General features: G+C 44.7%; 1 protein-coding gene across 2 annotated transcripts in view; it reads right to left on the bottom strand.

Moving 5' to 3' along the window:
* The window catches only part of SGPP2 (sphingosine-1-phosphate phosphatase 2), a gene marked incomplete at its 5' end in the record, with an annotated part of 110025 nt that overhangs the window by 23597 nt on the left and 60317 nt on the right, over positions 1-26111 (bottom strand). For both annotated transcript variants that reach the window (XM_081262181.1, XM_081262182.1), the window contains 2 exons: positions 3961-4050; positions 6344-6523. In XM_081262181.1, the coding sequence (XP_081118307.1) occupies positions 3961-4050; positions 6344-6523 (270 nt within the window). The remainder of the gene's footprint in view (positions 1-3960; positions 4051-6343; positions 6524-26111) is intronic.

Here is a 26111-nt window from a genome sequence, read left to right as displayed (position 1 = left end):
TGAGGCGGAGTGATTTGATCTAGCTGTCTTGAATTCCGCGAGCTCACCAAGAGAACAGAACCTGTACACCCAAAAAGTGACCCTGCAAACCGGACCATCACTTCAACGCGTTCCCCTGTGGGGAATGTGAGGCCTCGCTAAAAACGGACCTCAGCAATCAGGATACTGTGGTTTCCACCTTGCCCCGTGAGCCCAGAGGTGGGGTGGCCCAGGTGTGACTCAGTCAGCACCTGGGGGATGTGGTCACCTGTGGTCAGGCCGTGTGCCTTATGCTCCATGTTTTAAGGCTGACTGCTTTCAAAGGCCTATTTCCCTGGGGTCCTAAATGGCTGCCAGTCATAGTGAGCTGTGTCATCGCACATGGCCAGCAGGAGATAGAGACGCTTCTGCTCCAGTCTGATTTGGAAGCAATATCCTGGCAGCTGTGTGAGAACAATTTTGAGGTGTCTTTGGGAGTCGGAATTGGCAGCTTGCTGGCTATGGGGCTGCAGAGGTGTGGGGAGGGAGGGGTCTTGCCTTCCTTCCTTCCTTCCTTCCTTCCTTCCTTCCTTCCTTCCTTCCTTCTTTTTTCTCAGATTCTTTTGTTTTCTTGTTTTGTTTTGGTACTGGGAATTGAACCCAGGGATGCTTTGCCACTGAGCCACAACCCTAGCCTTTTTATCTTTTTTTTTTTTTTTAAATTTTGAGGCAGGGTCTTGCTAAGTTGCTTAAGGCCTCGCTTGCTAAGTTGCTGAACTTAAGGCTACTTGAACTTATGATGGTCCTGCCTCAGGCTCCCTAGTCCCTGGGCTTACAGGCATGTGTCACTGCACCCAGCTTGCCCTCTTTCTGGCATGGGCACCTATGTTGACAGAGATGCCCTTTCCTTAGGCAGAGCTGGTCTGAGAAGGTCTGCCCAGGAGTCCAGTTGGAGCCTTCGGCCAAGCCTTGAGGTTGACAGTAAAGTGTTCATGTCCGACAAGGAGTAACCGTACCAGGTGAGATAAGCCAATTGTTTCTCTCGACGAATGGCAGTTTGTGCTTAGGCACAGAGGACCATGTAGAAAACGCAGGCGGCCGCTTTATGACCCTTCAGTGCTGAGCTTCAGAGGCCGAGCATCAGAGCCAGGGGTGATCAGAAGTCAGTGGGGTTCCTGACGTCGGTGCCACACAGCTGTTTCCACCTTCCAACCCAGTTTTGCTCAGGTGTGCACCCACGCCCAGTGCTGCAGGATTCTCATCACGAGTCTGACAGATGGCTGTCAATTCCAACTGCGTATCAAGATGTGAAAAAACACCACGGTTCAGGACCTACCTCCTGAGCTTAAGTTTCAAGTGAAGAAGACACACTTTACTCTAAATAAAAGTACACCTTTTATTAGTTTCCAGGTATACAGTGGATGGCGTTAATGGCATCACATTGCTGAGCAAACCTCACTCTCCATCTCCAGAGAGCTTCTCCTTTGGCAGATCAGACACCTTGTGTCCGTTAAGTAGTTACTCCCATTCCCTCCTTCCTCAGTCCCTGGAGCCCGCCACTCCACCTTCTCCTTCCTGACGTGACTGCTCTAGGTTCTTCCTATCAGTGAACCAGACCACATCTCTCCTTTGTGATGGGTTGACCTCACTTAGAAGATGGCTCCAAGGTTTATCCGTGTCGTAGCTCAGGTCAGAATTTCCTTCCTTTGTTAAGACCGAATCATATCCCACTGGACACGGGTGCCACAGTTTGTTTCTTGGGTTTCCTCCACTTTGGGGCTATTGTAAATAATATTGCTGTGAATGTGGGTTTTACAAATAGCACCAGAGACAATGAGTTAGGAAGCCAGGAAAAAGACAATCAGATGTCACCAGAGGTATTTTGGAGAGCTTTCCATGGGATCTTGAATAGGCAACAAGGGTGGAGGGCATTATATATGGCAATACCTGGAAACTTAAGGAGCCCAGGGAAGAGGCGCGTTACCTTAGCTGACTCAATCCGGTTGCTCTGTGACAGGCCTCGTCATGTCAAGCTAGCAGCACTTCACACATCTGCCTTCACCCCAAATAGACTTGGAGACCCAGGAGGGTGGGGTGCCTTTGTTGACCTCAGCATCTCTTGGATATAGCCCAATGCCTTCTTAATAGTTTATTAAGTTGCTATTGAATAAAGCAGCCTATAATCCACCTCTATCCCACTATTACAACCAAATATTCCCTTCCTCTGCTGGGCATCATGTCCCACTGGTCCCCAAGCCACACTCTTGTCCTGTAGCCTGACTCCTGGCCCAAGGTTCAGTCAGGATCCAAATCTTTATGAAACGAAATTATGAGTGTAAAAGAAGCCATGGGCCCCGATAGAGGGACAGGACAGGGGTGGAGTGCCACAGCCTCTGTTTCAGTCTCCTCCCCCAAAGATAGTGGCTGTACCCACAAATATCTGCTTCTCCCTCTCCACAACCCGCTTTAAAAAGAAAAACAAAGAAGCAGCATTTCTATGGCGGTGGATTTGTGTGCTTTTTATTCCCTTTTGTGGCTCCACATGCTTGTGTTGACCTTGGTTTTCATTTTAAACCGAGTGTCCGAGATCACATTTTATGGAAACCTTTGGAAATTCAAAAGCAGACCCAGCTAAACACTAACCACCTGGAGAGTTCTACTTAATTCCATACGCAAGTCCACCAACGTGTTTGGAGAGAACCTCTATGTCAGGCAGAGCAGTAGTGTAGCAGATTAAGAATGATCTGCCCCCTCCTCCCCTTGCCTCAGAAGCCACCATATGCAATGGGATGGGGACAGCAAGGGCAGGCCTTGGTGAGAAGAACGATAAGACTCGCCCTTGGTTGCTCCCTGAGTTTCCAGGAGCCGAGCTCCCCTTTCACCCAAGTGGCAAACTAGCAGGGGCCCGGATGAGGGGAGGCCAGGGAGGCTGGAGTGTGAGAACACAGGTCAGATCTTGCAGATCTTGTCTTTACTCCTGGTTTACATACTTTGGTCATGCATATATTTGGTATTCAACTTGATTTTTTAAAAATACTTTAATATAGTCATCTGTGTTGATTACCGAGTTGTTGGCACCCATTAACCTTCCTTCCCCATTTGCCTCACTTGACTCCAGCTGCTGCCACTGCCTCCCCCTGCAGCTGCCCATGCTAACCCCCTCTTCCGTGTTTCCCGTGGTAACCCACACCTGGCACGGGGAGAGACGCAGGGAAGCTGGGCAGGGGTGGCCTTCCCCTCCCAGATCTTTTGCTAATGTCATCTTGAAGCTTTTCATTGAGATACACATGACAAGCAAGGGCCCATTTCTTTTAGGTTTTCCTGAACTAGAGGATGTTGACAAAACAGTGCCCCTGAGATAAACCATGACCAGCTTTGTGCTCTGGAACTTCCAGGCGACTGGCTGCTGCACTAGACATTTGAATTCTCAAGTTAATTTAACTGTGCTGATGGGAGCAGCCCTGGAAAAATTCCTAATAGAGTGAAAGGATGGACCATCTTCCCAGTGCAGATGTGTCTCCCTGCTCCTACCCCCACTTCCCAGCCTAGGACAGTATGGGAAGACGAGAGGTCCTACTTAGTGGGGGCTCACCCTGCAAAGAGCAGTGGAGGCTCCTGGATTTCAGGCCCATCTCATGAGGACCTAAGTGGGAATTGTACTGCTCCTTGACTGCGTCTTTGACTCTGGATGTTTGTTCTGTGCTGTTGGCTGCATCAGGAGTAAACCAATGTGGAAAAATGACCAGGGTCCCCCTTGCCTTCCTAGCCATTCTAGCCATCCTAGCTGGTCTTCAAAGTCTTGAGGATCCAATCCACCTCTGCCTCAATGACGTCATCTTCATATGTCATTACTATTACCAGACTTGCACCCTAACATAATGATCAAGTCATTGATCTGATGAAAAACATCATTACGTAGCAGACGCTTGTGTACCTAAGCAGTGTCAGGAACACCATAACACACTGAAATCATCAGGGCAAGACCTGCCCACGCCGCCTTACCAGGACCGTGTGCATCCCAGTGTAGAGCCTGCTGAGGCACACCAAGCCGGAGAACACCACGGCCATCGTCAGTCCCAAAGCAAAAGGGTACTGTGGGGGGTGGAGCAGAAAACAAGGAAATTAGATCACGCTCGGACGTGTGTGATTTGATGTTGTAGGTGGCAACAGGATTCATTGCGCCACAACTGCTGGTGTGAATCACATATTGCCTAGACCATCAATCCAACCATCTGAAGACATTTTAAACACAGGGAAACAGAAGGGAGGGAGGGTTAGGAAGTTTCTCTACATATAAACATGCGGATAATGCAGAGTAGAACTTGGTTTTAAGACTCATGGTCACAACTACTGTGCTGGCATTTTAACTGGAGTGAATAAATTTATCTATCTATCTATCTATGTATTTTCTGAACCACATACCCAGCCCTTTTTATTTTTTATTTTGAGGCAATATCTCACTAAGTTGCTTAGAACCTTGCTAATTTGCTGAGGCTGGCCTGATCTTCTTTCCTTAGTCTCCTGAGTCACTGGGATTAGAGGCGTGAGCCACCATGCCAGGCTGGAGTGAATAACTTTTATTTTTAACTACTCTGAAGTGAAAGCTTGAGAAATACACAATTTGACCGTGAAGCAAGGCAAACAGTCAGTGCCATATAGTCTGAAAGGCCCAACCAGCAACAGGCATCCAGATATTCAGGCAGGCAGTAGTCCAGACCTTGCTAAACCTCAGTCATAGCAGCCAGAGGAATCTGGCTAACACCGGGTCATATGGGGGATACACAGACTCTCACAGCATATTAATCTTTAAAAATTAAATAGAAGCCAGGCACAGTGGTACACACCTGTAATCCCAGTGGCTCTGGAGGCTAAGACAGGAGGATCGTGAGTTCAAAGCCAGCCTCAGCAATGGCAAGGCCCTAAGCAACTTGGTGAGACCCTGTCTCTAAATAAAATACAAAATAGGGCTGGGGATGTGATTCAGTGATTGAGTGCCCCTGAGTTCAATCCCCAGTAATGCTCCCCCCCGCAGAAATAGAAAGGAAATTCACAATCATGGGTTTTCAGGCCTTATGAAAAACCAGTATATCACGTGAGCTGAAAAGAACTTTTCAGAAGGACTAGGTGGCTTTAAAAATGAGCGTATAAGCGGCCAATTGTTACTGTTTTGTCATTGTTCTGTCCCTGCAGCCAGCCTCTCCTGGCTTCTTTTTTCCCTAAGTAACATTAGCGTGTTCACAGACTTCTCTGGATTCCGAGCAGCCCCCGGGAGACTGGTGCCCACCACATCCTCCTGGGCCAGCTGGCATTGGGTACAACATAGATCAGAAGTCTGTACTCAGTTAATTCAGACATCTTTGATCCTGGCATGACCTTGAAACAAGTTATGACAAATGATTATATCTAGTTAAACAGACATACAATGGTCCCTTTCCCCTTCAGGAACAGAGTTCTAAACCCAGGCGGCCTGGTGGAGAAGGCTGCAGGGTCAGTGAGGATCCTGTTACTCCCATTTCAGCATAACCCCCAGTATGGAAGATCCCTGATTCTCAGAGGTAAAGGGGGCAGGGTGAAACAATACTGCCGTTTACCTATAAGGCAGCTAGATTTCATGAAATATAAAATTTCCAATAGCTAAAAGGTAACATTTATGAAACACAAATTAAAGCAATATATCTCACGTAGGAGAAGACAGAAAAAAAATAAACCTTCATTAGAGTTTTAATATAACTGTTAAAAGGTCTTACTGTAATTGGGATCTAAGCAGACATTAAGGGACATTCTCCTGTTTTCATGATTAATCAATCTCCTGTCATTTAGACAGTTCTAAAATAATCGGAGTCATTCCTTCTAATGGCTGTGCCCTAAGCAGAGGCAGAAGCATCCTCAGAGGGTAATTTGAGCACAGACTCTTTTCAGCCCCAGGCCCTGGGGAGTCTGGCAGAGGGATTTGGTGGAATCATCTCTGCCCTGGAGGATCATTTACAGGATCATAAACTCTTTGTGTCTGGTGAATGGAGAATGAGAGCACTGATTCAAGTCTGCCCAGGCAGGCAAGTCAGGGGAAATGGTTCCTGGGAGAAGACAAACCATGCTCGCTGCCTGGATGGCTGTGTTTCGCCAGTTGTCCTGGTGTGGTTATTAATGGTGCCCACTTGCACTCTTGGGCACAAACCGATACGGATGCTAAATTATATGGTCACTTTATTTATGAGGAAGCTGTCATCCAATAGGTTTCGGTTCCCATTAGTCTTTATCCCATAAACTTTAAAGTTCTTCAAAGCAAACTTAAGAGAAAATTCTGAAGTGTACCTCTGTTAGGTTCCTTATTGTACAGTGTCACTGGCCTGGGTAGGGGGTGGGAAGGAGAGTCAGGCCGCCTTACCTGGTATCTGTCCATGGTAGAGATAAGGAGCGTGAAGGAGATGGCCGTGGCCGCCATGGCATGGGTAGATGGCATTCCAAATTCCGCAATCACTCTCTTCTCCAGTTTCACAACGGGAGGGGAGGAGGGACGGGGCCACTTCAATATATCCTTGGTCACCTGACCAACATACATCACCAACTGTAAAACCAAAGGACTGAGGTGAGTCCAATCAAATACAGAAAATAAATGAATTTCTTAATGGCCTAGTTTTATTGGAGGTTCCCAGTTGGTTGGCTGAAGTCTCCCTTCTCTCTGATCAGCCTTATTGGGAAAGTCTTGTAGAATAACATTTTAGCTGCTATAAAGAGATAGGCCGTCTAGATTCCATAGGACCACTGAGCAACCCAAATAGGACATTAATGCAAAGATTATTTATTTTAACCACATATCTAAAAAATACTTTCATAGCTTGGATATATGTCTAACACTGTTTTAAGAATTTTAACCATGTTAGCTAACTTATTCCAATAATACCTGTAGAATGTAGCTCCATATTATAGATGAATAAACCATTGCATGACTATCCACAGGCACAAATGAACTCTGCAGGAACTGGAATCTGAATCCAGAAATTGGGCTTCAGAGTATGCTTTAAACTACCACAAGATGGTACCTCCAACTTGGGGGTGGTCCTGGGTTAAAGACAGTCTAATGCTTAAATCAGGCACCATGTTTTCAAGCTTTAGCAACAAAAGTGATAGATCTTATGGAACATCTAGTTAAACATTTTTTGAATACCACTGTTCATCCTAGTGAACATAACTGACATACTGGATTGAACTTAACTTCATTCAGAAATCAGAAATACCAGTAAAATAAATGGCATGGGAATTTTCAAACCTAGAGTAAAGACAAGTCAATCTGGAGTTTGTTCATTTTACATGAGGCCATTAAAGAAGAACTCTGCCTTCCTGAGCTTTTTTTTTTTTTTTCAAGTGGAAGAGAGCTAGGCACTGTGATACATATGGGAGGCCAAGGCAGAAGAACTGCAAGTTTGAGCCCAGCCTGGGCAACTTAGGGAGACCCTATCTTGAAATTAAAAAAAAAAAATATATATATATATATATATATATATATATATATACACTATATATATATACACTATATATTTATATGTATATATAAAAATATATTTATACATAATATATAAATATATATTATATATAAAAATATATATAGATATGTAAAATATATTTGTTATAATATATATTTTAATATATATTATATATATATATTTTTTTCCTGGACATGTAGCTCAATGGTAGAGTGTCCCTGGATTCCATCTCCTGTCCTGGAAAAATAATAAATACATAAAGTGAGCAGAAGATAAAAATCTGGATTTGACATTCACACTCTCCAAAAATGGATAGAACTATTATAACAACAGTTTCGCTTATTTGATGTAAGCATTTTCAGGACAATTTCCCCTTGAAGAGAGAAGAGCAACTCAATTAAGGAATTCCATTCATGGCCAGAGGGCACCCCTACCCCAGACTCTCAGGGCCCCAGGGGATTTGGGTGCACAAGCGCTCTGCCTGGTGCTCTGGCTCAGGCCACTCTCATGGCGTTCATCATAACCCTTCTCATCTGACCGTGACTGCATTGATCTCACAAAGACGTGATGGATGGAGTTACCTTGCTATCAAAACCACTAGGAAGGACCACTTCAAAATAGCTGGGACTGCTCGCCCAGATTGCTCTAGGAAGGAGTCTGCTCCGGATCTTAGGTGGTCTGTTCATTCGGAGCATTACCCCAGCGGTGCAGGATCCCGCTAGGGGGCGCTGCTGTGTGTCCTTGCTCCTGCCTCTGGGTCCCTGGTGACCAAACCGGAGCCACTGCTGTGCACCGCAGGACAGGTGGGCGGCTTTCCAGCCACAGCGACCATTACTCTGCATTCCACAGCTCTGGTTTCCAACCGGACTTGGAAACTTACCCTTTTTGCTACCCCTCATTACCAGGCAGGACTGTCCTGGAGACCAGCTCACTCTGTGTTTCCACCTCCCTCCTGGGAACCTGTACAACCAGCTCCAAAGGAGGGACTGTCTTCTGGGGAGTGGAAAATCGTGCACGTATTTCTGACGTCCAAGAAATTCTCAAAAGCTGCCTGAAATGTGTGTCTCAACTCTTTCCCTTCCTCACCACCAATATAGAAGAGTATTGTAGGCGAAGTGCTTAAGTCTAGTTAAATATAGAAAATAAAACCTTTAGAGACAGGGAAACTTAAAACCAAAAGGGAAGAATGATTGGGTAACCCTTATTCAGACCCACTTTAATTTCTTTAAAGTTCATGAGTTCCTTTACGTCATTTATAGTTTGCCTTCTATGTTTGAAGGTTGTTTTTTAAAAAATAGGACAATAGTTCATTTCAAAACATTGCTAGGACTTGCATGCTGTTTCTGATTGGTAAATTTCAAATAACAATGACTGTAACAACAGCCCTCTTCATTTTGTTTATTTATGTATTTATTTAGCACAATTGGGGATGGAACCCCTGACTAAATCTTCAGCCCCTTTCTAAAAATCTTTTTTTTTTTTTTTTTGGAGACAGGGTCTCACTAAATTGCCCAGGCTGGCCTCAAACATGCAATCCTCTTGCCTCAGCCTCTCGAGTGGCTGGGATTACAGACATGTACCACCAGGCATGGCTAGCTCTCTTTGAATAAGAAAAAAACACGGAGTGACATTTTTTAAGTTTCGGGGAAATAGCTCCACTCCTGAGATGCTCAGTCAGTCTCTGCCATTGCCGATGATGACAGTGAACCTGTCAGGTGTCCAACCCTGTGTTACCCTTGGGTAGGGAAAACAGCTGCACAGAGCATTTCATCAAAATGCAAAACAGCTTTGAAAAAAATTATCCACAGGATTTTCTGGGTACAAGCTATACTTGGATCTGGAATGTCCCTCAAAGGCCATGTGTTGAAGGCTTGGTCTTCAAGCTGTGGCACTACTGGGGGGTGATGGAACCTTTGTGAGGTGGGGCCTGGTGAGAGCAAAGTAAGTCCCTGGGGGATGCCCTATAAAGGGATATTGGGACCCCTTCTTCTTTCCTGGTCACCATGAGGTAAGCAGCTTCCTCTACCATGTACACTCCCCATGATGCACTGCCTCACCACTGGCCCAGAAGTAATGGAGCCAATTGACCACAGATTGAAACCTCCAGAAGCACAAGCCAAAATAAAACTTTTGTTTTTTTCAGTTGACTATCTTAGGTTTTTTTGTTATAGTAACACAAAGATAATACAAAATGCATATACAGAGAGAGATTTTGGTTCAGCCAGGAGGGTCAGGGGCTCTGGGGTTGAGTGTTAAGATAAAGGACAAATAGCGAAGCATCTGGATTGCAAGAACAGCATGAGAGACGTAATGGTGGGGGGCATGTAGTGGGAACTATTAGGAGGTTAGAAGTGCTAAAAGTGGAATGGGGGGCATATCACCACACATCTCCTGGGATGACTGAACTGAGCAAGACTGGCCATAGCAGAAGGTGCTGAGGATGTGGAGCACTGCCTCTCCTAGGCCACTGGAGGAAATGCAGACTGGTACACCCACGCTGGAGAAGAGCTGGGCAGTTTCTTAAAAAGTTAAGCACACACTCATCATGTGATCTAGGTGAGCTGTTGCTAGACATTTACCCATAAGCAATGAAAACACACGTCCCATAAAGACTTGCACGTGAATCTTCCTGGCAGTTTTTCTGTAAAAGTCCCAAACTGGAAACAGCCCAACTTCCATTGATGGGGGAGTAGATAAATTATGGTGTAATCATACAATTGAATGCTACTTGGCAACAAGAAAATAATGGACGATTGACATGTGTTTGCAACATAATGAATTTTCAAAATAATTATTTTGAAGGAAGAAGCCAGACTAAAACAAAACAACAAAACAAACAGTACAGACTAACGAATTCCATTTCTATAGAAATCTAGAAAATGCAAACTACTTTCTAGTGACAGAAATAGGAATGATTGTTACTATGGAGAGGAGAAGAAAGTACAAACCAGCCTGAGGATACTGTGGGGGGTGACATATCTTGATTATGAAAAGGATCTCAGGGTAGACCCACAAACCAAAATGGGCCCAATTGGATATTTTAAATATGAGCAAACCTTGTGAATACACTGAGAATGACGGAATTATATGCTTTAAATGGTTGAATTATACAGTGTGTGAATTACACCTCACTAAAGCTGGGAAGTATGTGCAATTCATTATGTCCCAATCACATCTCAAGAAATGGCTCAAAGATTTCCTGAAATGAGAGGAACATATTTCTGGACAGGGCCTGGTGATAAGGCACCATGTTGTGGAAAGGGGACTCTGGCAGAGGCCTGGCCTGGCCTGCCGTGCCCTGGGTGTCTAATAGATCCCCTCGATGCCCATGGGAGATTCGGGAGGGAGTCAGTTAAGAAAATCTTGCGAAATCCAAGTGCAACCCAGGTCAGCTGAAAAGAGATTTGAAACGCATTTTCCTTTTTGTTTTAAGATGGAAGAAGGTTGAATCCGACTACAGTGGTTCACACCTGTAATCTCAGCCACTTGGGAGGCTGAGACAGGAGGGTTGTAAGTCTGAGGCCAGCCTCAGCCACTTAGCAAGACCCACTCTCAAAATTAGAAATTTAAAAAGGTTTGGGGATGTACCTCAGTAGTAGAGTGCCCGGAGTCCTGGGTTCAATTCCTAGTACCCAAAAATAAAAAAGAAGGAAGAACGTTGAACAGCTTTATAAGTATAGGGAGAATGTTAACCAGGAAGAAATTACACAAATAAGAGAAAAAAAGAAACTGGGGTGGTCAGGGGTGTAAAAGTGCCTTTTAGATTGAGAAGAGCTGAGCCACTGGTCCTGCATAAGGACAGGCATAAGCCAAAATAAACCTTTTGTATTGTTAAGTTGACTATCTTAGTTTTTTTGGTTATAATAACACAAAGATAACACAGTATGCATACACTGAGAGAGATTTTGGTTCCTCCTCCTGGCATGGAGAGGGGAGGCGACGGCGGTGCTACCTGCCTTTTGATGACAGGACAGTGCTGCTCTATGAAAACTGGGTTTTTGTGTGACTTTTGAGTGGCCAGACATTCACAGAGGTGAAAAGCCGCTGCAGTCAGTCCTCTGAGGTGAGGGCCTAACTCTGTTGATGAGTAAAACAGAGTGCCGTGCTTTGAACACGGTTTGAACACATGCTGGAATTTCCGAGACTGTCACCGCTTGTGCAAACTGAGGGAAGATTCAACTTTGGCTTATTTGGGACTTTATCAGGAGTTGTTCACCATTAGAGACAGCCAGGTGGTCAGTGCAAACACTGCTGCTGTGTGTCCCTGCTCTGGCAGGTGGCATGCTCATGGTGATACAGACTGGCAGGAAGGCTCAAGGGTTCTCACGCTGGGAAATGTCCCAGCGTAGACAAGTCCCCAAATTACTTACTTTAAAAGTGATTTGTATTATAAGACGCATTGTTTTCTAAAAATCATATATGTAGTGAGGCCACGTTACCTATAATGTTGATTTCCAGAAAGGAAAAAGAACTTTGCAATACATTTAGAATGTACGGGGAACTCCTTCATAATAAATACTCCTCTTCCTTGTTCTCAGTTTAGAAATCCAGATGCAAATGACCACACATTGTATGATTGCATTAATATAAATGCCCAGAGCAGGCGACTCCATGGAGAAGAAAGGCAGGTGAGTGCTTGCCCAGGGCTGGAGGCCAGAAGTCTGAATCAAGGGGTCAGCAGGGCCCTACTTGTTCCGGAGACCTCGTTCTTGGTGTCTTCCAGGTTCTGGTGGCTGTAGTACTCTTGGACATGTGGCTACCCCACACCTGTCTCTGCCTCTGTGGTCACACCTGACTCCTCTCCTGTCTCAACTTCCCTCTGCCTTTCTTTATAAAGATGCCTGTCTTTGGATTTGACCCATTTAGATCATCTGGGATGATTTCTGTATCTCAAGATCTTTCATTATATCTTCAAGGACCATTTCAAAAAATTAGAATGAGGACAGATCCTTTTGAAGGTCTCTACTCACTCCACTTGTCCACACCATGAAGGACAAGACACATTAGAATTTTGTTCTCACAGAGTCTATGAATTAAAACATGAGCTAAAGGTAAGTTGGTTTCTTCAAATTTTGTTGATTCAGGAAAATAGCATCATCATACTTAAAAAAAAAAAAAAAAGGAGATGCTGGTTCTGATAGAATTGAAAAGTTTGGCCTAAGAGATTAAAAACCTTACTATAGTTGTTCAACCCCATATGTCATTAGGAAATTGCAAATTAAAATAACAATTGGATACTGCCACACGCTTATTGGAATGTTCAAAATTCATAACACGGGCACCACCAACTGCTGGTGAGGATGCAAGCAAGGGAAGCCTCACTTTGGTTGGAAGCAAAACGGTAAAGACACTTTGGAAGAAGATTTGGCAGCATTTTACAAAACCAAGCATATGCTCGCCACATATTCCAGCAATTGCACTTCTCGGTATTTATCCAAATGAGTTGAAAATTTATGTGAGAAAGAAAGAAATGAAAAGAGAGAGGGAGAAGGAGAGAGAGAGAGAACAGACTGCATGTGAATGTCTATAGCGGTTCTATTCATGGAAGCAACCAAGTTCTTCATCCAGGGGAAGGACGGACGTACACTGTGGCACATTCAAGCAATGGAACGTTATTTGGGCTAAAATGAAATGAGTGGGAAAGCCAAGAAAAGGCATGCAACTTAAATGCCTATAACTAAGTGAAAGAAGCAGTCTGAAGGCTACATGCTGTATGAGTCCTACTCCAGCGACCTTCTGGGACAGGCAAAACTATGGAGACCACAGGAGCATCCGTAGTTGGCAGGGGTCCGGTGGGGGGTGAATACGAAGCTATTCTGGATGGGGCTGGGATGATGGACAAGTGTCATCACACGTTTGTCAAAACCCACGGGATATGTAACAGCGAGAGTGAACCACAGTGAAAACCACGGACTTGGGTGACCAGATGTCATGTAGGGTCGTCGATCATAACAAGTGTAGGCCCTGTGCTGTGGGATGTGGATGGAGGGGAGGTTGGGGGAGCAGGGGATATGGGAACATTGCTTTTCACTTTGTTTTTTTGGGAACCTAAAACTGTTCTTAAAAAAAATAGTCTATTTTAAAAAATTGCTGTGACAGAAGAGAATTATTTCTCCATTTAGTTCTCAGTTCAAGAGTATAATGATTAACTCAGGGTGGCGTGCCCTAGGCGAAGGACTTCGCCCCACATTGTGGACAGGGCCCTCCTACCTAGAGGGATCCAATTAAGTTCCACCATCCATCATGCTCCTGTGGGCTCAGGTCCCAAAGGCCTGCCCATAAAAGCAGAAACCCACGAGGCGGCAACACAGGAAGTAATTATAGATCATTAATGTCTTCAGCCAACTGACTGGGTCCCCCTGCATGGTGCCGAGGGATGGCACGGGGGCCTGGTAGGTCACTGTGAAAAGGCGGTCACCTGTTTTCTTACTTCTACCCTGATTGCAGGATAAATGAAATGCATAGGTGGACAAAAATCTGGTCCTCTTCATAGTCTGCGCTGGTCCCAAGCAGACAAAAGGCTCCCCAGGGAACCAGCTCTGTCACTAGGAAACACATCTTCATGTCCTAGAGGAGTTTCCAGCTGAGGGCTGTCCTGGATGGCGGGGCTCCCAAGGAGCTGGCAGAGAAATAGCACATCTCTCAGCGTGGTGGCCTTTTTCTAGTTATTACGCTCTACAGTGACAACTGTACCACGTCTAACACATCTCCAAGTAGCAGGACTTTGCTTTTCACACTGGTCTAAATAAAATCTACAAAGTTTAGAAAACAGAAGATCCTTGAAAAAACATTATTGCTAGTAAAGCCACCGCAGGATTTTTTTAAAAAAAAAAATAAAGCCATGGGCTGGGGATGTGGCTCAAGCGGTAGCGCGCTCGCCTGGCATGCGTGCGGCCCGGGTTCGATCCTCAGCACCACATACCAACAAAGATGTTGTGTCCGCTGAGAACTAAAAAATAAATATTAAAAATTCTCTCTCTCTCTCTCTCTCTCTCTCTCTCTCTCTCTCTCTCTCTCTCTCTCTCTCTCACTCTAAAAAAATAAAATAAAATAAATAAAGTCACACATTCATTTTTGCGTATGCTGCAGATTGCTGGATGTCTGTCTGTCTTCCCTCCCCCACAGAGTTCCCCTCCCCCACGGAGTGACACTAAAACCTTTGCAGGATTGGAGGAAGCACTAAGAGACTCCTTTCAAATTACATCCATTCCCTAACCAATGTTGATAAACTCTGAAATCACCCTTCCTTCTCCTGAGTACACCCACTGCCCCTCCATCATGGAGGAATCAGAGTCTGAGATCCACTGTTAACTAACAAGAGTGTATGAAATCCCTCGTCCCTCATTGGTGGAGAAATGTGAACCACTGGAATTTGTAGTCTTCCCTTGTGTTTATTTTTTTTTTTTTTTAAGAGAGAGTGAGAGAGAGAATTTTTTTTTTAATATTTATTTTTTAGTTCTCGGCGGACACAACATCTTTGTTGGTATGTGGTGCTGAGGATCGAACCCGGGCCGCACGCATGCCAGGCGAGCGCGCTACCCCTTGAGCCACATCCCCAGCCCCTTGTGTTTATTTTTAAAAAGTCAGAAACTAGTTATATCATTCTTTACCCATTGGAGACTAGAAGACAATGACATTTAACCTGAAGACCACAGCTTCTGTGTTAGTTTTCCCTGTCCTGTTTCTTAATCTACCCAAATTAAGCTCAGTCTCCTTCCCAGGATGCTAATAAGGTGATTTGGTTAAGGAGACACCAGATCAGCAACCCTTCCATTGCTGGGAATAATATACTCAAGAGAACAGAAAACATGTTCTTACAGAAATTGTACACAGAAGTTCTTAGAATCATTCTTCTCTGTAGCAAAAAAAAAAAAAAAAAAAAATCAACAACCCTAATAGCCATCAACCAATGACTGGATCAACAAAATGTGGTCTATACTTACAACAGAATATTATTTGAACATAAAGAGCAATGACGTACTTGTGCATGTTATAATACTGATAAACCTTGAAGATAGTATCCTAAGTGAAAGAAGTTAGATACCAAAGGACCCATATAATATAATTCCATCAACAAGATATGTGCAGAATAGGCAAATCCAGAGGAACAGAAAGTGAATGGGTGGGTGCTTAACATGTGTGTGGGGGGGGAAGAGAAATGAGTACTAATGTATACAGGGGTTTCTTGTGAGGGAGAAGAAAATGTTCTAGAGTTGAAAAGTCCAGCTTCAAACATAGATTCAATTACATATTTTAAAAGGGTGACAGTCATTGTAGGTGAATGATATCTCAATGAGAAGGAGAGGAACCAGACACTAAGATGGGTCCCACACTACTCAAAAGAAGTACAGATGGTCAACAAATATATGAAAAGACATTCACCATCTTTAGCCATCAGGGAAATGCAAATCAAAACTACACTGAGATTTCATCCCATTCCAGTAAAAATGGCCATCATTAGGAATACAAATAACAATAAATGCTGGCAGGGACTCATGAAAAAAGGAACCTTGTGCACTATTGGTAGAAATATAAATTAGTACGGCCAGTATGGAGATTCTTAAAAAAACTAGGAATGGAGCCACCCTATGACCCAGCTGGACCACTCTTTGGTATTTGTCCTAAAGAACTAAGGTCAGCATACTACAGTGACACATGCATACCCATGTTCACAGCAGCACAATTCACTAGAGCCTGATTTGGGAATCAGCCTAGGTGTCTGTCAACAGATGGATGGATACAGGAAATATGATATCTATAAACCATGGAGTTTTATTCAGTCATAAAAAAAAGAATGAAATGATGCCATTTGTGGGAAAATGGATGGAACTGGAGAACATCATGTTAAGCAAATTAAGCCAGATTGAGAAGGCCAAGCATTCTCTCTCATATGTAGAAGCTGGAGGGTCTCATGAACAGGGACCAGCAGGTGAAGGAAGAGGAGGCCGGGGGGAGGAGGGGGTGCTGAGCAATGAAACTGGTTAAATCATATGCTTGTGCAAATATGCCACAAAGCCCACGACTCTGCATAATTATCATGCACTATTAAATTTATTTTTTAAAAAGGTGGGTCCTGATGTATCTCTTCCATATTGTTAAAGTCCCTTGTTCTGAAATGTTATTGGCAATGCTTGAAAATACAGACTCCAATGGAAGCAAATTGGTGGGAGTCTCAGTGTTCATTTCTTTGCAGTGCTGTCAGACTCTGTTGAGGACCCTGGGATATGCATAGGACCAACTGGTTACCTTTGTGACAACCACTATCCCCCTCTTGATCTGGGTTGGGTATCGTTCTTAATGACTACGTCATCCCACTTATTTCTAGATCATGAATCTGGCTATCACATCTTCAAAGAGAATCTCCTGGAATGAGTCCTGGACCCCTCCCCCAGCAAACGTATGAGAGGAAGAGAGAGACCCTGAGCTACTAGGGAATCCTTGCTCCAAGCACGGGGCATCTTTCATCCTCTTTGTAGGGGATCCACTCAGGACACACAGGAAGGAACGGCTTAGAAACTTCTTGTCATGTACCTTGTGCAGGCAAGGAAATAAAACCCCTGGAAACACATCGAATAGGCACTACCCTCACTGACATTATAATCATCCACGTTACACTGAAAAAGACCCCGACGGTTGGTAATTTATACACTGATCTAAAGCAATTATGCCAAGGACTTAGGACCTTTGTCATCTCTAAGAGGGACAGCCCCACAAGAGCTGGACCTCACATCTTCCCTTGAATGTAGACTTGAAGGTAAGTGAACTGATATGAATAAATGTATGCTCTTAATATTTAAAATAAAACAGCAAAAATTCTCCGTGTTCTTTCCCCTCTTTTTATATTATTTCAACCCTAATAGGTTTGAAATATTTCATACTATATTTAATTGAATTTCTGAGTCATCATCATTTCAGTAAATAGCTTTTACTCTCACTGGACTCTGTCCATCTCTCACTGTACTTACATAGCAATGATGTTCTCCTCCTTTGATGGTCTATTTCTTGGTTATTTTTGCTGAATGGGTACCATAATCTGAACAGAGATTCTGTTTACCAGGACCATACAGTTTCAATATTTCCCTAGGTCTCCCAAAGCAGAACACTCCATAGCAGGGGCTTGGAGCATAGGGGTATTCTAGGGATACCCTTAGAATAAATAGCTTTCCTTCACCTAGAAAAAAAAAACTAGCTCTATCTCAGTTAATGGCAAGCTTAAAAGTAAGCTGCAGGTGGGATGGTACACATCTGTAATCCCAGCAACTCAGTAGGGGGATTGCACGTTTGAGGACAGCCTAGGCAATTTAGCAAGACCCTACCTCACAATAAAAAATAAATATGACTGGGGATGTGGTTCAGTGTTAGAGCGTCCCTGGGTTCAGTTCCAGTACTAAAAAAAATTAAAAAGCAAGGCATAGAATATTTTAATCTTCTCTTCTTCCTTCTTCTTTCCTCTTGAGGTAGAGATGGAGATTCAACCCAGGTCCCTGGGTATGCTAGGCAAGTACTCTACCACCAGGCTACACTCCTGGCCTTTTAAAAAATTTCATTTTGAGACAGGGTCTAAATTGCCCAGGTTGGTCTCAATCTTGCAATTCTCCTAATCCAACCTCCCAACTTGGCCAAGTGCCATCAAGTCTGGCTTCGTTCAATATTTTTTAAAAGGCAATACAACTCTCTAATCAAAGAAGTGTCAAAAGACAGAACACACCAGGCACACTGGTGCACACCTGTTTCCTACCTCTTCAGAAGCAGAGACAGGAGGATTGTGAGTTTGAGGCCAACCAGAGCAACACAGGAGACCCCACCTCAAAAGAAAAAGCACAGATATCATTAAATAGGATCCAGGCTCAGTATATTTTGGAATAGATCTAGCCTTGGAGGATATCTAGTATTGAAGTCCACTGAGACAGCATCTGCTTATCAGGAAGTCCCCCAATGTGGAGGGGGGTGGTGCTGGGTCAGCTATTGCTGACCTCGCTAATCAATAACCTGATTTTAGGCTAAAGGTCACTAACACTGATCATCAGCTCTCCTTACACATGTGGTTGGAGTTGGGTCATTTATATTGGCCTCCTGTAAAGAGATGGCTTTGATGTTTCAGGCTCTCTCCCTATTGTGAGCTATTTGAACTGGAGGTCACCAGTGTGTCTGTCACAGGTCCACAATCCTACCAGGATTCAGAAAAGATTTGAGAAATGGTCACTCAAAAGAAGTTTTTAAAAAGGTTTATTTCTGGAGGCAGTAGAAATGAGGAGTCAAGCAACCCCAACCTCACCCTTCAAGTTCTGAGTTAAAGTCGGTGGAGTCCCAGTGGCTGGCCTTTCCCATGATCATCAAACTGTATCACACAGAAAGAAATCTGGATGGATGGTGACTCGGGTGACGCCTGCTGTAACCCCAAGGGATCACCCATTTCCAAAAGTGAGCACAGTGTTAAAGGTGCACTGGTCCTGGGGGTCCTGTTTGAGAAAGTGCAACGCTTGCTGTTTGTCTGGGTTTGGTTCCCTTCACCAATGCCAGAGTCTCCCCTCATGTAAGAGACAAGTAATTTAACGCTGAACCTTTTGGTGATAAGAACAGTAGATGATTGTCCCCAAAGTCTCAGGTGTGCATGATCTTTTTCTGCAGAGGTGGATTCTGCCAGCTCTGCATCCTCATGCTAGGACAACTGCACATGCGTGGGGAAAGGACCGTGGCACGAGGAGGTGATTTGCCGGCAGCAGCCCATGAACAAACTGAATTACCAGTTAAGATGTTAGAGGAAATGGAAAGCTAAGGAAATGCATAAGATTAAAAACTCAATATGCAGTCTAACAAAGTTAGGAGGGCCATAATCGCAGGATGCAGGGAAGAAAATTCACTTAAAGCTGATGATGCTGCAGTTCAGTGAGGGCACCCTGAGCACATATCTCCACAGCCAATCTGGGGACGCAGCCAAGTGGACTCTTCCTCTTCCATACACACCATATATTCCCATTCTCAGTTTGATGTCATGGGCTACGCTATCGGTACTGGGAGAAGTCAATTTCATACTTAATTCGAATAACTGTCAAGATGATGACCATGGTCAGGAGTGCTACCAACTGTGTGGGCAAAATCTCCTGAAGTCAGTGGAAGTGAGCCCATGATCTTCTCAGACACCCTCAAGTCACCCATTTATTTATCAACGTCCTCATTTGCTCCTCACCACTGTCCTCCCCTTGTCTGGTTCCCTTCTCTTCTTTCTAAACTGCAAATGGAGACCATTCAGGACCCGCCAGGAGACAATCCAAGATCTGTCCTCACTTCCCTGCTGGTCTCCAAGCTTCCAAGCCCGGTCCCTCTCTTCCACCGCCACCACAACGCCAGGAATCACGGCTTCACAAGGTGCTTGTGGAAGTGAGCTGGCTTCTGGTCTAAATTCAGTCTCCCTAGGAAAACTCTAAACCTCCTGATAGTGTCTTCCACACCCTAGAGAGGACCTAGCCCCGAAGGTCAAGTGGAGGCTCCTACCTCAGCGCTGAATGCCTCTCAGCTGAAATGGGGAGACTATGACCTGGGATTTAATCCATGACCCTGGAATTTAATTCTGCCTGCTGGCTGCTGAGGGCCATTGCCAAGTAGGAATGACGCATCGAAATTTCCTTGCCAGCGTACCCCATGTTAAATGGACTTGCCTTGGAATTTCGCTGTTGACATTGCATGTAAGGTGACCTTGCTCAAGGACCAGGGCGGATCTGGGTTTAGAGCTGATCAGGTTTGAAGAAGTATCCCAGTTCTTGGGTTTAGGGTGTTCCCGGTTTAAGACAAGTTTAAGGCGTTCCCGGTTTAAGACAATATGGGTTTTAGGGAAGTTGGAGGTTGAAGATTATTGCTGCTGGAAATAGGGCGTTCCTGCTGCCTGAGTTCCCGTGGAGTTCTCGTGAGATTCAGAAAGAAAATATATTGGAAAAGAAAGCCTCGTGGAGGAGGTGAATTGGGCGGTAGGAGAACTTGGATTTCCCGAGAACGTGTGTGGAGGCCGGTGTGAGTTCTGGAATAAAGAATTGCTGTTTGAATCTACAAGGTGTGTGGTGGCTCGTGATTCTGTGCCCAGCCAAGACATTGGCAGCTGGCCACACCCTTCCACCAATCAAAGGGTTCAGATGTCCTTCTGGTGAGACCCGAGGAAAGAACTTCACCTTGGAAGTTCTAGAATCTGAGCACTGATGTGCTGACTGATTCTCCAGAATCTCTGCTCAGGGAACTCTGATCTAGTAAGTCCTGTGAAAGAGCTTATTTGGAGTAAATAAAAAGTCATCAACTGGTAGAGCTTAACCAAGGGGCGAGGTGTGGGGGGGGGGAATCTAACTCACCATCTCCCTGAATGAAAAGATTCTAAAAACTAAGATTGTAGTGAATTCCAAAGGCATCGTCAATATGAACATATTCTCCAGCCCATCGTTGCCTTTTGACTTTGGTTGCAACGTCTTTCCGCAGAAAGACCCTCTTTTCTTTCCTTCTCTCCCTTCTTTCTGTTTCCCTCTGCTCTTTGGTTTCCACCAGGGACAGAAGAAAGGGCTCCCTTCCCTGGGCTTGCCAGACTCCCCTCCTGAAGAGCAGGAAGGGACAGAAGTCCCAGAGAGCCCTGCCTGACGCCTGCTCACTGCAGGGGTCAAAGGAAGGAGGCTGCAGGAGCTGAGGCCAGAGGAGGGGAGAGGGCAGGGCGCATTGATTTCCAGTTGGCCAGTGAGTGATTAACTCCATGTTATTAGGAGGGACTGGGGATCACACCGGCAGCACCTCCCAAACAGGACTGTAACCAGGGCCATAACCTCCCCATGACCCTTTTTAATGAGAAAGGCTTGACCTGAGCCTGCCAGAATCTGCCTTCAGGCCCTACCCTTCCCTCTGCAATTTCCACATTCCACACTAAGTCTCAGGTTTGTGTGACAGTGACCAGGAAAAAGTATTTTTGCAGAACTACTGTTTGATGCTGTCTCTCACCAGATTTGAGTTACAGCACATATTTTATTGTTATTCTTAAAATTTTAGTTTGGGTACTGGGATTGAATCTAGGGATGCTTTATCACTGAGCCACATACCAGTCCTTATTTTTTAAATTTTGAAATAGGGTCTCATTAAGTTGGTCTGGGTCTTTCTAAGATTCTGAGGCTGGCCCCGAACTTCCAATCTCCTACCTCAGCCTCCAGAGTGGCTGAGATTATAGGGCTGTGCCATCACACCCAGCTCACCTTTTATTTTATTTTACTTTTTAATTTTTTGGGGGCTGAGGATTGAAATCAGAGGCACTCGACCACTGAGCAACAACCCCAGTCCAATTTTGTATTTTCTTTAGAGACAGGGTCTCACTGAGTTGCTTAGTGCCTCAGTTTTGCTGAGGCTGGCTTTGAAATGGCAATCCTCCTGCCTCAGCCTCCTGAGCTGCTGGGATTACAGGTGTGCGACACTGCGCCTGGCTCACATGTTTTATTTTAGAGATGGGGAAGATGAACTAAAGATGGCTTCTACTTTTTAAAATTTAGCTATCTTCTCAGAAGGCTTGCTTGCTGGGCTATTTAGACTTCTTGGAACACTGGTTTTCAAATGAATAAATAGAGAAATCAATCAGAAAGGTTGCTGATAAATTTCAAACATTCTAGACTTGCCAGAAGCAATTTAAACATGAGTTACAAGTAAATGATAAGGACAAGCCAGCCCTGTACCCAAATGCCACCTGCTGGGAAGGGAGTTCCCTGGACACTTCACAACAGCATGCCTCTGGCCACTTTGTCTCCCCAGGCCCTTCTTGAAACTTTACCTGTCTGCATTTGGAGAATGTATATTTACTTTTCATTATTTTTTCCCCTTTCTTTTGGTACTGCCAAGTACCAGGTTCATGGGACAATAAGGAAGGGAATGCAGGTGCAGGTGTCCAGGTGGCTTTTCAGGAAATACCACCTCAGTGGAGACTGAGCCAGGCAGGAGAGGTGAGGGTCTGCAGGGCAGGGACCCTCGGGAGAGACGCACAAGGTTAAATCTGTACGTGTCCAAGATTAGGGACTGCGGTGGGGCTTGGGGGTGGCTCAGCAGCAGCTCCGTGGTTCCAGAGACACCATTCTTATGGGAAGGGACTGGAGGGGGAGATTGGGGCAGAAGTCTGACTGCAAAAGGCCTTAGAGGTGATTTTTAAGGTGCTTGGACATTCAAATGCGTTTAAACATTCCTACTTGCATTTGAGGTAGAGCACTGTAAATACTGTGAGGAGCATAGATTTGAAGGGTGCACAAATAGCTAAAGGAGCCAGCCAAGTGTGGCAGCGCTTGTCTGTAATCTGGACTGCTCAGGAGGCTGAGGCAGGATGGCAAGTTTGAGGCCAGATGCCACAACTTAGCAAGAACCTGTATCTAAATAAATAAATAAAAGAACTGGCAATGTAGCTTAGTGGTGAGAGCCCTGTATTCAATCCCCAGTATGGAAAGAAACAGACAGAGAGAAAAAAGTGCTGAGCTTGGGATGTAGCTCATTGCTCAGTGGTGAAGTGCTAGACTAGCACAGGAGATCCTGGGTTTCATCTGCAGGAGGTGGGGTGGGGGGCTGGAGGGAGCATAATTAGAAGATGAATGTGGCCTGGGTTCAGTGGGGCACACCTGTAATCCCAGTGGCTTGGGAGACTGAGGCAGGAGGATCGCAAGTTCAAAGCCAGCCTCAGCAATGGCAAGGCACTAAGCAACTCAGTGAGACCCTGTCTTTAAATAAAATTAAAAAAAGGGCTGGGAATGTGACTCAGTGGTCAAGTGCCCCTGAGTTCAATCCCCGGTAAATGCCGCCCCCCCAAAAAAAAAAGGGAAAAAGATGAATATGAATGTGGCTGAGAGTGTGGCTCAGGGAAGCCCTGGGTTTGATCCCCAGCACTACAATAACAACCGAAAAGAAACCACCTGCATAGGACAACACGTTTGATGCAATTAATCAATAGCCTGAGTGTCCTAATAGAATTCAAAGTGATTTTCCACGTATTTTAAATGAGACACTCCTCAAAACTATTGCTGCCGGTGATCTATTCATTAGAAACAATAAAATGAGGTGGGGGGGCAGTGGACCCACGAGCAGGAGATGCCATGGAGCTGATCCTCAGTGCTCCCCTGAATGCTGGAAAAGCCAACTCCCAGAGAACATGCAAGGCATGACAGAATATTTGGCTGTGGAATGTGCTTTTGTAGTTCCCTTTGAAGAGAGTTACAGCCAAAGCTTGCTGGCTGGTGAATTCAGAGGTATAGTGAAGATGCCACTCTGTGCTTGCAAGAGTTTCTCCATGCGGTATGCTAACTCCCAGCCCAAAGGTTCATAGTGGCTCCTCCTAATTCTCTTTGTTATTTATGTGCTGCTTTATTAGAGAAAGAGTTCAAGTGCCTTGCGCAAAGGTGTTCTACGATGCAAAGCCTTGGCGCGTTACCTAAGGAGAGTGAACACAAGCGAATTTGGCCACAGAATGGTTCTTGATGATGTAAACCATTGCACAGCCATGCAGAGATCCCCCAGGGCTCAGTGCTCTGTGCTGCTTGACCCATGATCTCTGTGAGATAGAAAGCAAGTCAGGATTTAGGAAATGAGACACCCTATGTGGACAAACAATTGAAGAAGGGAAGGAGATCTACTGCACAGAAGAGACCCTGAGGCCTTCAGAGGCCTCAAAGATGAAGCAGAAAGACTTTGCTGTTACTTGGGAAGGTGTGGGTTGGGATAAAGGCTCCTCTATTCTCAGCAGGGGTCCCCAGGAAGGGTCGCACGTGCTGGTGAGGATGGCCCAGACTTCACTAAGTTTGGAGGAGGCCAGGTAACAGGTGTTTTGCCACAGTTGGCCAGTAGGGGCAGAATGCAGGTAATTGCGTAGGAGACAAAGAATGGGAAGTTGGAGTGTGTGTGTCTGGATCTGTCCTGGGTAAACAACAAGGGCATCTGTAAGTCTCATCTAAGCCAGCCGCATGGGAAAAAGATGGTTGCCTGCAGTAAATCCTTCCCCAGAACACACAGAATTTGGGGAGGAGCATCTTCATGCCTTCTGTTTTCTAGAAGCATGGGGCACAGGCCAGACCACAGAGGTCACTTTTCTTCCTCTCTTTTTTTAAGCCAAGAGGTCTTGAATGCATTGTCTGATCAGTTCCTCATTTGCAGGAGAAAAATGTAGACCTGAAAGCAGTTTTGGTGATTCAAGATAAGCTCTTAGCAAACTCCTTCAGGCTCTCGAACCATCAGCAGCCCCGAGGTTGAGGGAAAGCGAGAGAACTGTGCTGAGCTTCCTGGAAGACCAACAATGGCAAAGCCAGAGCTCCTGGCACAGGGAAAAGGGGCAAACTCTCCCTTAAACTGAAAGGGGCTGGCTTGGGAGGCAGCTTGGTTAGTCCAGAGCACTTGTCTTGCATATGCAAAGCCCGGAGGTTCAACATCAGCACCAAAGGAAAGAGAAAGAGAGAGAAAGAGAGGTCCAGTCTTAAGCAAACATCTCAATGTCTTTCAATCCTGCTCAGATATGCCCAGTAATCTCATAATGACTAGTTGTACAATTGCTTTGGCTTATGTAAGAGCAAGCATTTATGGAGGGAAGGCACATATGCAAACCAGGACAGCAGGCTCCTACTGGTGGACGACCTTGGAGCCCCTGCTGTTGCCTGGCAGCTTTCCTCTTCTGAGTCAGCCTCATCTCATTGCCTCCTTTTCTAAACTTTCACAAGTTGTTGATTCCCTGTGCATCATATTCTCTTTACATCCATCCTACAGTCCAGCCTTACTGGACTCTTTCCAAAAACTCTTCATCTCCTCCCCAAGAACCCTGTCTTTCAGTCCTGATGCAGTAGGATGACATAAACAGAGAGCGGGTTTCCAATGTCCTGTTTTCAGTCTCATCATATGTAATTCAAGTATTAAAACCTGACACATTAATGTTAGATTCAGGTAAGGATACATCTGGAAGTGCTACGCCATCTGCGGAGTTGTATGCTTTTCTAAAACATTATTTTTAGAAACCATGGCTGACTTATGGTTCCTATATTCTTCTTTCTTATTTACATGCTCCTGAAGTCCTATTTTTGGATACGGAAGTGCTACGGTACCTACTGGGGTATGAAATTGACCAAATTATATTGTTCTATTATAAGCATGAACGAATACCTAATAATAAATCCAGCTATTATGTATAATTATACTGCATAAATTGAAAAAAACAATTAAAAATAAAAAGAAAGAAACGCCCATTAGTCCTATTTCTAATTTGCTTATGGCAGCTGGTTTTAAGGTAGAGGTGAGGCACCAGGACAAGACAATTACACCACTATCACATCATCTTAAGGGGCAAGGACATTTTAATCATCCTTTATATTTTTTTTCAGACTTAGTGGAGATGCATCCAGACCTAGTTTAGGAACAAAGTGTTACTATATATAACTAACACATTCTGCTCATGGTTTTAACCCCCTCACCCCTATCAATCCAAAACCTATAAGTAGAGACCTAAGCTTCATGGATCTGTGAGAATACAAGATTCAAAAGATGTTTTATGAAGTGCTTTCAAATATCACTATTTACTATTCTTACTTGTATCCAGTCCTACTGCTCAAATGTCATTGATATCCATTTCAGGGTTGAGGGTCCACAATGTATTCAGCACACACTAGGCCCTGGGTTCAATAGACAGTACCAAAAAACAAAATCAATTTC

Source organism: Spermophilus citellus (assembly GCF_964194105.1).
Source record: "Spermophilus citellus genome assembly, chromosome: 11".
NCBI lineage: Eukaryota > Metazoa > Chordata > Mammalia > Rodentia > Sciuridae > Spermophilus > Spermophilus citellus.
This window is presented reverse-complemented; position numbering and strand designations above follow the sequence as displayed.